Here is a 14297-nt window from a genome sequence, read left to right on the forward strand (position 1 = left end):
CCCGAAGGGAGCCTGGCGCCCCGGCAGGGCCGGCTGCTAGCCGGGAGCCGCTCCCCGGAACGGCCGGGCCGCTAGCGGGACCCGCCGCCCGCTCCCGGCCGCCGCCCGCCCCGCCGAGGCGCAAGGCCGCCGGGGACAGAGGCGCCAACTTTTACACCTACTTTTTGTTTCGCTTCGGGGTTTGACGTGACTCTGGCACCGCCCAAGAACGGGACCTGGACCTTGGGATTCCCACCACCACCACCACCACCACCCCCGCCACACACACACACAAATATCAGCCGGTGGAAGGTCCTCGCCCCGAGGTCTCCGCCAGCTTTTCTGAGAAGTTCGCACCCTGGGTGCGAAAAGTGATTCCCTCAGGGAGCACCCCCCCCCCGGCCGTCGCAACAACCGTCACAACAACAATAACAATCAGCGCCTGGAAGAGTTGCCACGGCTCCCTCAGCCTCGACGGCTCCGGGCAGTGACAAGCTGAGAAACCCCGGGCGCGAAGGCCGGGCGCAGCGGGCAGGGCTGTGCGTCGCCGCGGCGCCAGGGTCCGTCTGTCCAACACGGTCCCGCAGTCCCTTCCAACCGCTCTGACAAACTTTACCAAATCCTAACGCGAGCCGCGGCTCGCCCCGACCCCCGCACTCCGCCCTCCGCGCCCCGCGCGTCCCCCTCCTCAGCCATAATCCCACCAACTCCCGACCCCGCGCGCAAAACTTACGTTTGATCTGCCGGGGTTTGCTCTGCTTTCGCCGGGACATCTCGGCGGCGGCCGCTGCCGCTGGGGCTCCCGCGGTGCCCGCGCTCGGGGCTGCCGCTCCCTGGGCTCCCGGGGGCTCCCGCCGCCGCCGCTGACCAGGCTCGGGCCGCCGCCGCTACCGCCACCGCCGCCGGCCGGACCCCAGGTGCTCGGGGCGCGCGGGCTGCGGGCGCTGGGCTCCTCCGGGAGCCACGGAGCCACGTTTAGAGATGAACAGGCAAATGAGAGGGGAGCGAGAAGGGGGCAGAAAGAGTGTGACAGTGGAGGTTGGTGGGGATGGGGGGGCGGGGGAGACACGCACTGAGGAGAACGCCGGGGGGTGGTCAGGGGGGAGAGGACGAGGCTCGGCGAGCGAATGGTCAGGGAGCAAGAAAAGGGGGGAAAGCCGAGAGGGGGTGAGGAGGAGGGGGTACTCCGAAAGAAGGAAGAGAAAAGCGGCAGGGCTGGAAGAGCGGCCGCGGGCAGCAGGGGCGGAGGGCGCGGAGGAGGAGCGCGCCGGCTCTCCCCTCTCCCGGCGCGCGGGGCTGGGACTCGGGCGCCGCCGCCGCCTCCTCCGCCGCCGCCGCTCCGGGCCGCGCCGCTCTGGCTCTGCCGCGGGAGGCGGCGAGGCGCGCGAGGGAGGGGCGCGCCCGAGCTGCGGGGAGGGGAGGCTATTCCATCAGCGAAAGGAGGATTGGCTGCATCCAAAGCCAGTCCGGATGCAAAGTGGGGCCCGCGCCTCGGGCGGGTGCAGTGCAGGGGATCGCGGCGGGGGTAGAGGGCTGGCTAGAATTGGCGGGAGACAGAGGACTTGGAGGTGGCGGGGCGGGGGACTGGGGCAAGCACCTTTTGCAGTTGTCACCGCGTCCACGCAGGGCAGCTGCCGGGGCACTCCTCCACACCCCCCCCCCTCGGGCAACTTCTTCCCGCAGACCCCTCTGAAGGACCCCCACGTCCTAACTCCCCTGGCTTACGCCTTGTCCTGCTGCGGGGGCTCAAAGACACGTCAGGCTTCCCTAAACTTTGAGCTTTCCGTTGCGCAGTCCCCTCCTCGCTATAACCCTACCCCCCGCCCGCCAGCCTCTTGGCAGGAAGGCTTAGGCCCCTGGCAAAAGACTCCTGAGAGCCAGCTGATCTCAAATGCCAACTGTGTGTAGCAGAGCCAGTGAGGTCCTCTCCTGTGCTTTGGCTCCATGGAGAGAACGCCCTGGCTCCCCAGGTTCTCACGGAGGCCTGTGGTCTTAGACCAGTCCCCCACGTGGCACGCAGGGACCTGGTGCCCAGCCTAGGAGTGGCCTCCAAGGGCTCCTGCATCTGGAGTTTTTATTTTCATTTGGCAAGTCCTGGAGCTGGGAGACAGGGAGATGCTTTCCTGTTGTTCAAAGGGAAGCCCGTTAGCCAGGTGCCTGGCATTAAGGTGAGAAAGGAACCATTTTCCCTAAGAACAGTAACTTTTTTTTTTGAGGAAGTCTCTGACAGTGCTGCCAACCCACTCCGCCCCATAACCTTGAATTGTCGTAGTTCTTCTGCCACAGGGAAGCGCCCAGCGAGTAATAAAAGATTTGATCTTGCCATAATTTTCCAAGCAGGTAAGACCCAATAACTATTTCATGGTTCTTTAGCTTCTAAAGTTTTGTTTCATTCTTATTCAATTATTGTATGTGTAGTATGCCGGAAACTGCAAGCCAAATGGAGAACAAATTTTGAGCTAATTTGCATAGTTATCACTTTAGCCAAGTTAAGCTGTGTGAGGTTAGCTTCCTTTCTTACAGTTTCCCATGCACTGAGTTTACCTTGCCCTGAGTGGGCCAGAAGGCACTGCTTTCCAAGTGACAGGGAAATTGGCTGCTTTATATAAAGCAGTGTTTACTAATAAACTCCACCACAGTTACCCTTATCCCCCAGGCACTGCTGCCTTTTCCCCCAGGGGGGGCTGTGAAATTGTCCATCGTGATTTGAAATTCTGTTCCCTTTGTTTGCTTGAACAGTGTTGGTGTGAACCACCTCCCCGCCCCCGCCCCACCAACCTGAATGCTCTGAAAGGGCTTGGGGGTCAGCAGTCTGCTGGAGTGTAATGCAGGACGCTCTCAGTGCAGGAGCCAGTGTGATCCGTGTCGTTTATAACTCCATCAGCACACCTCTTGGAGGGTGACAGGAGTGGTCTTCGGTATGTGTGCGAGAACCTCTGTACAAACCTGGGGCCAGCCCTGAACTGTGATATGGCACCACTATTACCACTAGAGATGGTGAGAATACCGGTGCTTGGCAGTGGAAAAAGCACGAAAGGACAAAAAAATCCTTCCCCTGAAGAACCAACAAATGAAGGCCCCGTGTACCATGAAAGGCAGGGTTATTTGTGTTTGTGTTGTGGACTGAATAAGCAGAGAACCACAGATTTCTACCTTCTTCATTTTCAATTCATTACAGCTGAATTGGTGTGCTTAGGATCGAATCTATTGTACATTACGGTTCTCCAAGCTCTTTTTTACAGAACTGGCCGACTTTTTTTATGTCACCCAAAAGGAATGCCCGTTGGAATTAAAATATCATAACAGTGTTTCTTTTGGCATTTGCCAGGCTTAAATATTCAAAGCAAAAGGGAAACAAATAAATCTCAACTAAAGAATCAGTTTAAAAGCTGAAAGGAGCCAAAATCAGGGAATTTAAGGCAAGATAGATAATATAACCAGAACGCATTGTCAGAAAGCGATATTAACTTATCTAAATTTATAAATATATTTTAATTATAGTAAGGTGTATGAATTGAAGAATGCTATTACATTTTTTATCTTCTCGTTGTAATAAAAATATTAATGATATTTAAGGCTCACTTTTTCATTTTCCTAGTTTCTCACTAAGGTTATAAAATTTGAAAAGATGGCAAAACCTATAAGCAATTATCTCTGTCCAGATGGATGTAGCAGCCCCAAACCACAACTACATGACTATCAAACAATGATTATGAAAGCCACAATTGAGAAAAGCATCAGGGAATGATACTGCAAAACCACAGCAACAAATGTGTCTGTGATATTGAAAACCACAATTCACAACTAATACCCTGTGTATTGCAAATTACTGTTTAACTATAAATGTGGGAATGTATACGTAACAGCACAAAATAATTTTCTCATTTACTTAAAAATGAATTATTCATTTTCTAGACTCACCAGTTTAATGTCTACATAATGATTTGTTTTGAAAAGTTTGTGCTTTCAGAAACCAGTCGTTTTTGATCACATCAAAAATATCAATTACTTCAAAAGCAAAAAATGCAACTTCTCACAATATTTTATCAAACAATGGAAGAATTCATCTGAAATAAGGAATTTATTCCTGAATCTGCCTTTCTTCATAAAGTTCATCAGAAGTGAAAAGGTATGTGAATAAAAGCTGTTAATGGAGGAAAAATCTATGTATTCTATTACAACTTTAAAGAGAATGTAATTATATATATTTGGACATGTTCATTGTAGCTAGGAAATCTGTTCTCCTGCCAAAGCTATTTTAATTAAAAATAAGCAATTTTTACAAATGATTAAAATAGTATTTCCAAGTTTTAGGTTTTCCAGTCTTTGTAAATTAAAACACCCAGTCCAATAAGAATATCATACAAGACACGATATTTTTTAGGGTAAGTATATTTCATGAACTATTTGGGACATGCTTATCTTACTAAATACTTGTGACTTATTTCAAATTCAATTTTAACTGGACCTCCTTGTGTTTTATCTGGCAAACCTTCAAGTTTAGCATTTTAGTATTTTCACAAATACACAGTTGTTTATAATATTAGTTATAAAAAAACAACAGAAATACCCAGAAGTGCTTTCTACTAACACATAGACATTTAATTCTTGAATATGGTATTGTTTAGGGACAAAAAGATAGAAGAAATAAATCTCTCTACAAAATATTTTATTTTATTTGGCATAGTACAGAAATGTACCCTCAGTGTAAATGGATTGCATTCATGTATGTCTTGTTCTTGGATTTGTATCCAAAATGTGTGTGTTTTTTTTCCTCCAAAGAATCAACAAATTGATGAAGTAACCTCCCAGGCCACATCTTATTAGGCAGCGAGCTGCCTTCCTGATTATGGGAATAAACAACTTCCAGAAGCTTCAGAAAGACTTAATTTTTTGCCCTTGTATCCTCACCAGAAATTGAATATGGTTTATCTTCTTTGATTGAAGATTGTGACACTGAATTGAATAAGAATGAAGTATGAAAATATTGCTTAGTGTTTGAGTATCTTTATAATTTCAACATTTTAAGAAGAAAAATCACATTTATATAAGTAACATTTCTATTTTACAACTAGGAACAGGATTGTCTGTTTACCTACAAAAAGAGCTCAGAGGTTTCAAAGATTCGGTCAGACCAGTCAAGGGGTTTAAGGTAAGTTTCATGTACAGTCTCAATCTCGAGAAAGCAGTGTGCATGGACAAATCATTTTCTCAAAACAGGATTTCCTGAGTTTATTAGACTTTTAAAATCATTTGAAGAACATTCTGTGACCCAATTTAAAAATCACTGTTTCTTTTTTGCATAAATATTTTTGATACACTGAAAACTAAAATGCACATGATTTAAGTTTTTACTGTTTGCACCCATCTTACATATAAGTTCCATTCTGGTAGACTTATAGAAAAAGTGTAGGATGAACTGTGCTGCTGCTGCTGTTGTTGTTGTTGTTTTAATATTAAAACACTTCTTTATTCCTACATCTGTACATTCCACAGCATGCTACCATGTATGCAATAAATATTAGTAGACAGCTATTGATTTGGCCTCCCATGCACCAATCCACCTAGGAATAACATCTTACGAAGAAATATTTCCCCATGTGCACTATTTGATTGTGATGCCAGTGTAACTTCCCCAACCCCAGATCAATCAAAATAGTTCATGGATCTGTCTTTAGTGATTCTCTCAGTGGTCCAAATTTGAAGCATATTCCTCTGTTTCCTAAAAGGACTGAGGAAGGTATACACATTTTCTCCTAGGGTTACTACACAAGAAAAATGTAAATCTGAAATTGCTAGTGCCTATCCCCAAGAAAAGAATCTGTTAAAAACATGTCAGTGCAGAAAAGCTTTTTTGTTTCACCTTGCCCCAGAGTCTCAGGGTTTTCAAGCCAAAATGTCCTCCTGCAGACCCACATTTTGGATCCATCAATGTTATAGATGTACAATCTTAGTCATTTCTATTATATTTTGTCTTCATGTGCTAACCTGTCTGGTCCTCATACATGGTTTTAATCTTAGTGTATATGTTTTTTCATACAAAGATATCACTAACTACTAACTTTCTAGGTTGGAGTGAGAAATGTCTCATTTGCTAACACAACACCTCGTTGTACCCACCAAGATATTGCTTGTTGCATTGCATTACATTTACCATTTAAATGAATTCTTCACAAGACCTCTCTCTGCTTGTGAGGTTTGTGTGTGTGTGCATTTAGAGGGTAAGGATGTAGGTTAAGAAATACATCTGTCTTTTTCACAATTATGTCCCCAGTGCTGATAACACAGAAGGTCCTAACAAAATTATTGAAAAGAAATTCAGAAGTATCCTGTCTTCTCCACAGACTCCAGCCATGCCCAACTGCCGTAAGTGTGGATTATTTTAGTTTTTACTCTTTGCATCCATCTTATATATGTAAGTTCTACTCTGGTAGACTTATAAGCAGCCAAGCTTGTACAGCTGGACTTCATGTTCCAGTGGTGTTGCTTAGGCTAAGGCGAGAAGTTGACCAAATATGACTCATCAAAATCTTTCCATAGGGATCTAGAGTTAGTAGCAAGAGTTTTGACTAATTACTGAACTGATTTATTGCATGAAGGAGAAATAAAGCCTTTGGAGTTAAGCAATGGTTTTCTGTCTATGTGAACAGAATAATCGAGACAGCTGAACTCTGTGGAGAAACAGAACTGAAGCCTATGTCCTCAGAGAAGTGGAGAGAGAATGCAAAGCTGGCATGCCATTTTTGCTTCCAGCCCCTCATGGGTGAGAGCAGTACTCCTGTCCTGCAAATCGCTGGAAATACTGAGATTTCCTCAAGAGGAATTCCTCCCCCACCTTTCAGTTTTCATTATGTTTGAGCGGAACTGGTCCTGGGTCATTCCTGTTAGATTCAGACCAAGATACTAAGCTAAGACAAAAAAGGAATCATCTGAGATTTCTGTCAGTTTCACTAACTGGTTGAGTATTTAGAAATATCGATCAACTCAAGTTTTCTACTTTCTTGCAGGAAAGTACTTTTGATACTTTGTTTTCCCACAAACAACCTTGACACAGGAAAAAAAAAAAAGCTTATGAATGTAAGTGGGTTAATCTCTCACTTGAATGTAGATAAATCAGGATATCTTCAGTTACTGATTTTGGACATTCATTCCATTTGCCAGTAACATTTGGGGGAAAAGTATTTTCAAAATCAGAATTCTTTAAGGGCAAAATGATTTACTGACATACACTTCTATAACCCTACTGATTGCATAGGTTCTGGCCAAGAGATGCTAGATTTTCCTTTCCACTTGACTTTGCCACACTTGAATACCATCTAGTAGACTACCTCGCAGACAAGCTTTATGAATATTGTCATAATTTGCAAGAAGGATATTTATACTTCTGTGATGAATTTCTTCCATAATTTATAACTTTTGACATGAATTTTTAAATGTAAAGCAAAAAACAGATTTTGAGAATACGTACTGTTTACAAACCATTTATCTTTGCTGTTACCTATTTACCAAATATGTATTATAATACAATGACATTCCCTATTCCCAGAGACATAATCATCTATTCCTTTTAGCTGATTCTTCAAATACATAAATGTCTTAAAAAATATCAGGTAACCTACCACAAAGGCCAGGACTGAGTCAGGCCAAAGCCAGGAGCCTGGAATACCACTTGAGTCCCCCAGGTGAATAACAGGGACTCAAGCATGCTGGTCACTGCCTGCTATTTTCCCAGTCACGTTCAGTAGCTGGGAGCAGGATTGGAATTGGAGCAGTGGGGACTTGAACTGATGCCAGTGTTACATGCAGCAGCTTAATTCACTATGTAGCAACTTTTGGCCTGAATTCACTTGACTTTGTGCTAAATTGGATTCCAGGCTTCTTGAATATTATATATCCCTCTCTCGTGACTTTCACTCTTTTTTAAGACTTTTTTCTTTATTTCATTTTCCTTTTTTCCTTTCCATGTTTTTTGTTTCATTTTGTAAAAACAAATTCTCAAGGAACTTGAAGAAAAAATGTGTATGTGTTTGAGATTTGTCAAGGTTATAATATTCTGCCTTTACACACACACACACACACACACACACACACGATGCTTTGACAAAGTGACAATTAAAAATTGTTTTCTCATGATTTAAAAAATTAATCATGTATTTGAAAGAGGGAAGAAAGGAGAGAGAGAGAGCTTATACCCAGGGTTTTCACTTCCCAAATGTTTACAGCAGCCAGGGCTGGACCAGACCTGGGACTTGTCCTTGCATTGAGGTCCTGCATGTAAGTGGCAGGGACACAGATACTTCAGCCCTCACCCAGTGCCTCCAGATGTGTGCATGATCAGGAAGTGGAATTTGCAGAGTCACTGCCGTACCTGATGCCCAACTCTTACCTTAGTTTTTACCCCCAGAGCAGTGCTGACTTCCTTCCAGTGATATTGTGATAAGCCTCTACTATCTAATCCCCTGGGCATATACGTGTTTATATTCATCTACTCCACCAGTCCCATAGTGGGACTCCTCAGGATCTCTCATTCTGCTAACTCTGAAAACTTCACAATACATTGCGCAACTCCACTCCCCTTCCCTACCCGTTGCCCCCAGGGTACACACCCACAAGTTTATTCTTTACTTAGAAAGCTCAATACTTGTTGAGCCATTTCACTCTACAAACTTGTGCCTTCTGATCAGTTCTAAAAATATTCTTTGTACTAACATTCCCTCTGAAACTATTGTTATTATTTTGGGCAATTTTGAATGCCTGCAACTGTTTTCAAGCATTTTTCTATTTTTTTTTTTTTTAGCAACTTCAGGTATTTGTGGAAATTTTTGTTAGCTTTATCCTCCAAACCTTTACTCCATTTGTAATTTACATGCTCCTATATGAATTTCTTAGATGTCTGTTTTAATTTTAATGGAGTTTTTAAAAACAGTACTATTTCCTTGTTTGTTCTTCTCCTAGCCAATAATTATGGCTTTCTTCAAATTTCTTCAATTCCCTAAAAAATTGTCATTTCTTAATTTTTTTTCTATAGCATGTGATATGTGTATTTTATGAATGTTTCATACATCTTTGGTAATCTTTTATTTATGTGGTTTTTTAGTGTATTTATTTTTATTGGAAAGACAGCTTTACAGAGTGGAGAGACAAAGATCTCCTGTCTCTGCAAGTGGCCACAAAGACCAGAACTGAGCTGATCCAAAGCCAGGAGCCAGAAGCAGCTTCTAGGTCTCCCATGGGGGTGCAGGATCACAAGGCTTTGAGCCATCCTTTAATCATTCCCAGGTCATAAGCAGGTAACTAGATTAGAAGTGGGATACAAATCTATAAACCTAAGTATTTCCCTCTGGGATTAATCACCTTTCTCAAAGAGAAATCTAGTACCTTAACTCTCGGTTGGCGAAGGAACAGTAGTATTTCACCCTTCAGATATAGTCTCTGATTTGATTTTTGTTTCCCAAGTTCTTCTTGGTTAATGTCATTGCATATGAAACCGCTGTGGGTTTACCTTTCAAAGAGTAAATCTCAGCTTTTGGTGTGAAGTTGTCACCCAATACTGTGTACTGGGAAGACATACAGGGATGTCGATTATTTTTAAATAGACTCAATCAAGCCTGATTCTAGTGTTACCTGCAGCCAACCTTTAGGGAGATAACACACACACACACACACACACACACACACACACGTTTCTTCCCATACTAATTAGTAAAACTGCAATATTCAGAAAGGAAGACACCACATTTTTTCCCACTATTCTTCACTGACAAAGCAGTTATTTGGCTTAACAGTCACTTTTTTTTTTTAATTTATTTATTCATTTGAAAAGCAAAGTGATACAGGTAGAGGGAGAAACAGATCTTCCATCTGTTGGTTCACTCTGCAAACTCCTGTGAAAATCCAGGAGCTCCGTCTAGGTCTCCCACATACGCATCAGTGACTCCAAGGATTGGGGTATCCTTTACTGCATCCCAGATGCATTAAGAGGGAACTTGATAGGAAGCAGGCAGTACACAGGACCAGAAAACAGGCATTCCAATACGGAGTGTGAACATCACATGTGGGGACTTAGTCCACAGTGTCAAAAGGCCTGTCAGTGCCTTCTTCTTTGGTCCCACTATATCGACAGGGCAGTATGTCTGATCTAGGTTGAATGCAGAAGCCTTGCATTCCATCACTTGGTTAAAATCATAGTAAGGTTAGTTTGTAATCAGATGATGATATTTTTCTTAGACATTTTCTTTTAAAACCAGTGTTAAAGTATTTCAGTTAATACTTTATTCTGATTTATGGGGTGTAATTTAATATTTAGTATTTTAGTTTTTCTTCCTTTCCCCACTTTATATATGGCCATATTTATCTATTTTAATTGTAAAGGCAGATATACAGAGAGGAAAATCTTCCATCCATTGATTCACTCCTCAAGTAGCCTCAATGACCAGAGCTAAGCTGATGTAAAGCCAGGAGCCTGGAACCTCTTCCGGGTCTCCCATGCAGTTGCCGGGTCCCAACGCTTTGGGCCATCTTCGACTGCTTTCCCAGGCCACAAGCAGGGAGCTGGATGGGAAGCAGAGCCGCCGGGATTAGAACTAATGTTCATATTGGATCCTGGCATGTGCAACATGAGGACTTTAGCCGCTAGGCTATCGTGCCCGGCTGTGGGCCATATGTTTATTCACCATGTCACTAATACTATACAAGTTCCTCTTCACTCTGGCTGTGCCTTGGGTGCCAGTCCATTACTGCCTTTGAGGAGCCTCCCCTTGGAGCCCTTGGCCTGCCTGTTGAAATTATAGTTTTCATTGCTGCTCCAAAGTTACAGAAAATTGTTTTCACCTGCCTCCTCAGTTATTTCTTCCCTGTTTTACATTCTAATCTTCTCTCAGTTCATTCACTCATTTTTTTTTCTGAAATAGATCCTGAAATAAACCTAGAAGTATGAACTGAAATATGAGAAAAATGAAATGAATTCATACTCTTATATCTTCAAATATATTTTATTATCATCGATTGTTTAGTTGGAAATACAATTCTGATTTTTAAAATGCTTTTCTTTTTCTGAGATATTTGGAGACACAATTTTATTGTCTTCACTACTGCTGATTTGAATCAGTCAGAAAGCTCTAGAGATTCCTTACTTTTTCATTAGCTTCCTCTTTTGGAATTTTATGAATATATACAATTCAATATTAATTTTAACCTAACACCAACAGGATTTCTCCATTCTGTCTGACAGTAACCTTGTTTCGTCTGAATAACTATCCTTTACTCACACAATATTTGAGATTACAGATCTCTTCATCTGTGCTAAAGTGATATTTAATTCATTCAAACTCTGCAATGTAATCTCTTCCCACTTATTGTTTATTACTTTAGAATGTGCAAGGCACCCAAAATCCTGTACAATCAGAGAATTTCTTTGGGAAAATGTTGGGAAAAGTTCTTTATTGCTTTTAAAGAAGAATTATATGAAGTCTGTTTTTCTTTCTCTAAGTAGCCTCCAGCCCCCAAGAAAAAGAGTTTTATAAATTATTTGCTTTGTCTTCCTTTTTTTTTTATACCATGATAAAAGCTACCTTTAAAATATAGCTAACTCACATAGGCATACATAACCAAGAGCATTGCATTCAAGAGGTGAATAGGGCTCATCTTGCTAGGTTTAGTATATGCTATGCTTGGGGCTTCCTGTTATGAGCCAATAAGATTTCTTATTATTGATTACAATTTCTATTAGATTTTGTTATTACTCAACAATAAAAATATCTTAACTAATCGAACATTCTTGCAAGATGAGTCTTTTCACCTTTCATTGTTGGGTGTTATGGGCTGAAGAAGAGGGTCAGGACATGTGAATAGGAAGTAGGGATTTTCACTCTCCCAAATGATGTAGTCTTATTTTCAAATATTATGGATTCAAATATTGGCACTACCACTTCTTAGCTAGGTGCTTTTTCATCTTACTAAATGTTTGTTTCGGTTGTACTTACAATGGTCTCTACTGCAGAACATAGTTGCATTACATGAATTAATGTTTGTGAAGTGCTTGGCATGTAAATTGTGCTGTATAATTGCTACCTATTGAAGTTACTCAAAATCTTTTGCCACATATTCTGTGGCAACAGACCCTAATTTTTTCAAGATTTTAATTCCAAGTACCTAATTTTATGAGTTGGGTATGATTGTGATGCAGTTCAGACCAGTAAAATGTCTACTGAAAAAGTCCTCTTGGGAAACTTAAGTGCTCTTCAAAAGCTAGCATCTTCTCTTCTCGGTCACTTACTTGTTATCTGGAATGGCACATAATGCTTAGCCATTGAAAAAAAAAGTCTATATATTTAAAGACGTATTTATTTTTATTTGAAAGCCAAATTTACAGAGTGAAGAAAAGACAGAGAATGATCTTCCCTGTGCTGGTTCACTCCCTACATGGCTGCAATGGCAGAGTCGAGCAGATCTGAAGCCAAGAGCCTGGAGCCTCTTCCAGATCACCTATGAGGGTGCAGTGTCCCAGGGATGTTTACCATCCTCTGCTGCTTCGTCAGGTGATAAGCAGAGATCTAAATCAAAAGTGGATGGAGCAGCCTGCACATGACCCAGTATCAATATGAGATGATAGCAGTTGGGTTAGCATGATAAGCCACTGTACCAACCCCACAAAAGTCCATCTTGTAATCATAAGATCAAAGTCTATATGCTTTGGACCTGCATACTCTGTGAAGGCAGACAACACCTGTGTAGTTTAGTAATGTTTGGATTTCCTTTACAACCAAATGCAAACTCAACTACTAATGGAGGAACAAAATTGTGGTTGGAAGAGGTCTATGTTTTTATTGTTCTTTATATTTCAACAGATTTCTTCCTCCCTCTGCATTTCATAAACTGCATAATAATTTATGTAAAATAAATGGTTTCTTCCTACCCTTCTTACTCTTAATGGGTAATTTCTATTATTGTCTTTCTTTCTCTAAAATAAAGATTAATAACAGAATACTCTGATGACTGCCAATAAATGCTTTCAGGCACAATGCAATAGGATTTTTTAAATGAAGTATGTAGACATAATACATGAGGATTTTTGAGGATTCTAGGGACGTGGAGAGAACATGTCCCTGTTAAGGGTATTTATATGCAATTAAAAGAAGTACTTTGCTCCTTAAAGAAAATAGACCTGTAGGCCCAATCTAATTATAGGATGCACATTTGCAAACTCTGATTATGATTTTAATATGCAGATGGGAAAATACTCACATAAATACTGAGCTACCGTGTGTGTTCTCTCCAAAGCACTAACACTGACAACAAGCAATAGTAAATTAAGAACCTTTAAAGTTACTTATGTGCTAGCTAAAATATTTCCACTTATTTTCATCTGAATAGCTTTTCTCTTTTCAGTTTTTTTGGTTAAAGTAGAAGATAATACGTAAGCTCCAGAATTGTATTCAACAGACAAAACAACAACAACAAAAAACATCTTTATGTGAAATGTTATGACTTTGGAAGAAAACCAATACAGACAAGAATAACCAAATGTGAGTTGATGGAAGTAGTTACCAGTGACATGTGTACATATTTCCCACACTCTTCTATCCTCAGTTTCCTTCTTCTTAACAAATAAGAATTATATACATGGGGCCCAGCGCGGTGGCGCAAGTGGATAAAGGTCCTCGCCTTGCACGCCCGGGATCCCATATGGGCGCCGGTTCTAATCCCGGCAGCCCCACTTCCCATCCAGCTCCCTGCCTGTGGCCTGGGAAAGCAGTCGAGGACGGCCCAAAGCTTTGGGAACCTACACCCGCGTGGGAGACCCGGAAGAGGCTCCTGGCTTCGGATCGGCATAGTATCGGCCCATTGCGCTCACTTGGGGAGTGAATCATCGGACGGAAGATCTTCCTCTCTGTCTCTCCTCTCTGTATATCCACCTTTCCAATAAAAAAATAATAAAAATAAATCTTTAAAAAAAAAGAATTATATACATGTCTATAAATAAGTTTAATGTATAAACATATTTCAGAAAGCTTGTGCAAATTACCTTAAAAAACTGGGACAGGCATTGTAACTGCTGCCTGTGACACCAGCAACCAGTATGGACACGAGTTGAAGTCTTGGCTGCTCCACTTCCAATCCAACTTCCTGTTCACACACCTGGGACAGTAGCATGGAATTTCCCAAACACATGAACCTTTGAATCCATGTGGGAGACCTGGAAGAACATGCTGGTTTCTAGACTCTAGCCTGGCCCTGGTTGTTGCAGTCATTTGGGAAGCAAAGCAATGAATAGAGAATGAGTGTGCCTGTGTGTGTGTGTGTAACTCTTTTTCAAATTC

General features: G+C 42.0%; 1 protein-coding gene across 1 annotated transcript in view; it reads right to left on the reverse strand.

Moving 5' to 3' along the window:
* The window catches only part of ZFPM2 (zinc finger protein, FOG family member 2), a 433560-nt gene extending 432785 nt beyond the window's left edge, over positions 1-775 (reverse strand). The window contains exon 1 of the mRNA XM_040979429.1: positions 713-775. Within this exon, the coding sequence (XP_040835363.1) occupies positions 713-752 (40 nt within the window). The 5' untranslated portion in view covers positions 753-775. The remainder of the gene's footprint in view (positions 1-712) is intronic.
* Between the last annotated feature and the right edge of the window lie 13522 nt (positions 776-14297).

Source organism: Ochotona curzoniae, unplaced genomic scaffold (assembly GCF_017591425.1).
Source record: "Ochotona curzoniae isolate NIBS_2020 unplaced genomic scaffold, NIBS_Ocur_1.0 contig_3190, whole genome shotgun sequence".
Taxonomy (NCBI): domain Eukaryota; kingdom Metazoa; phylum Chordata; class Mammalia; order Lagomorpha; family Ochotonidae; genus Ochotona; species Ochotona curzoniae.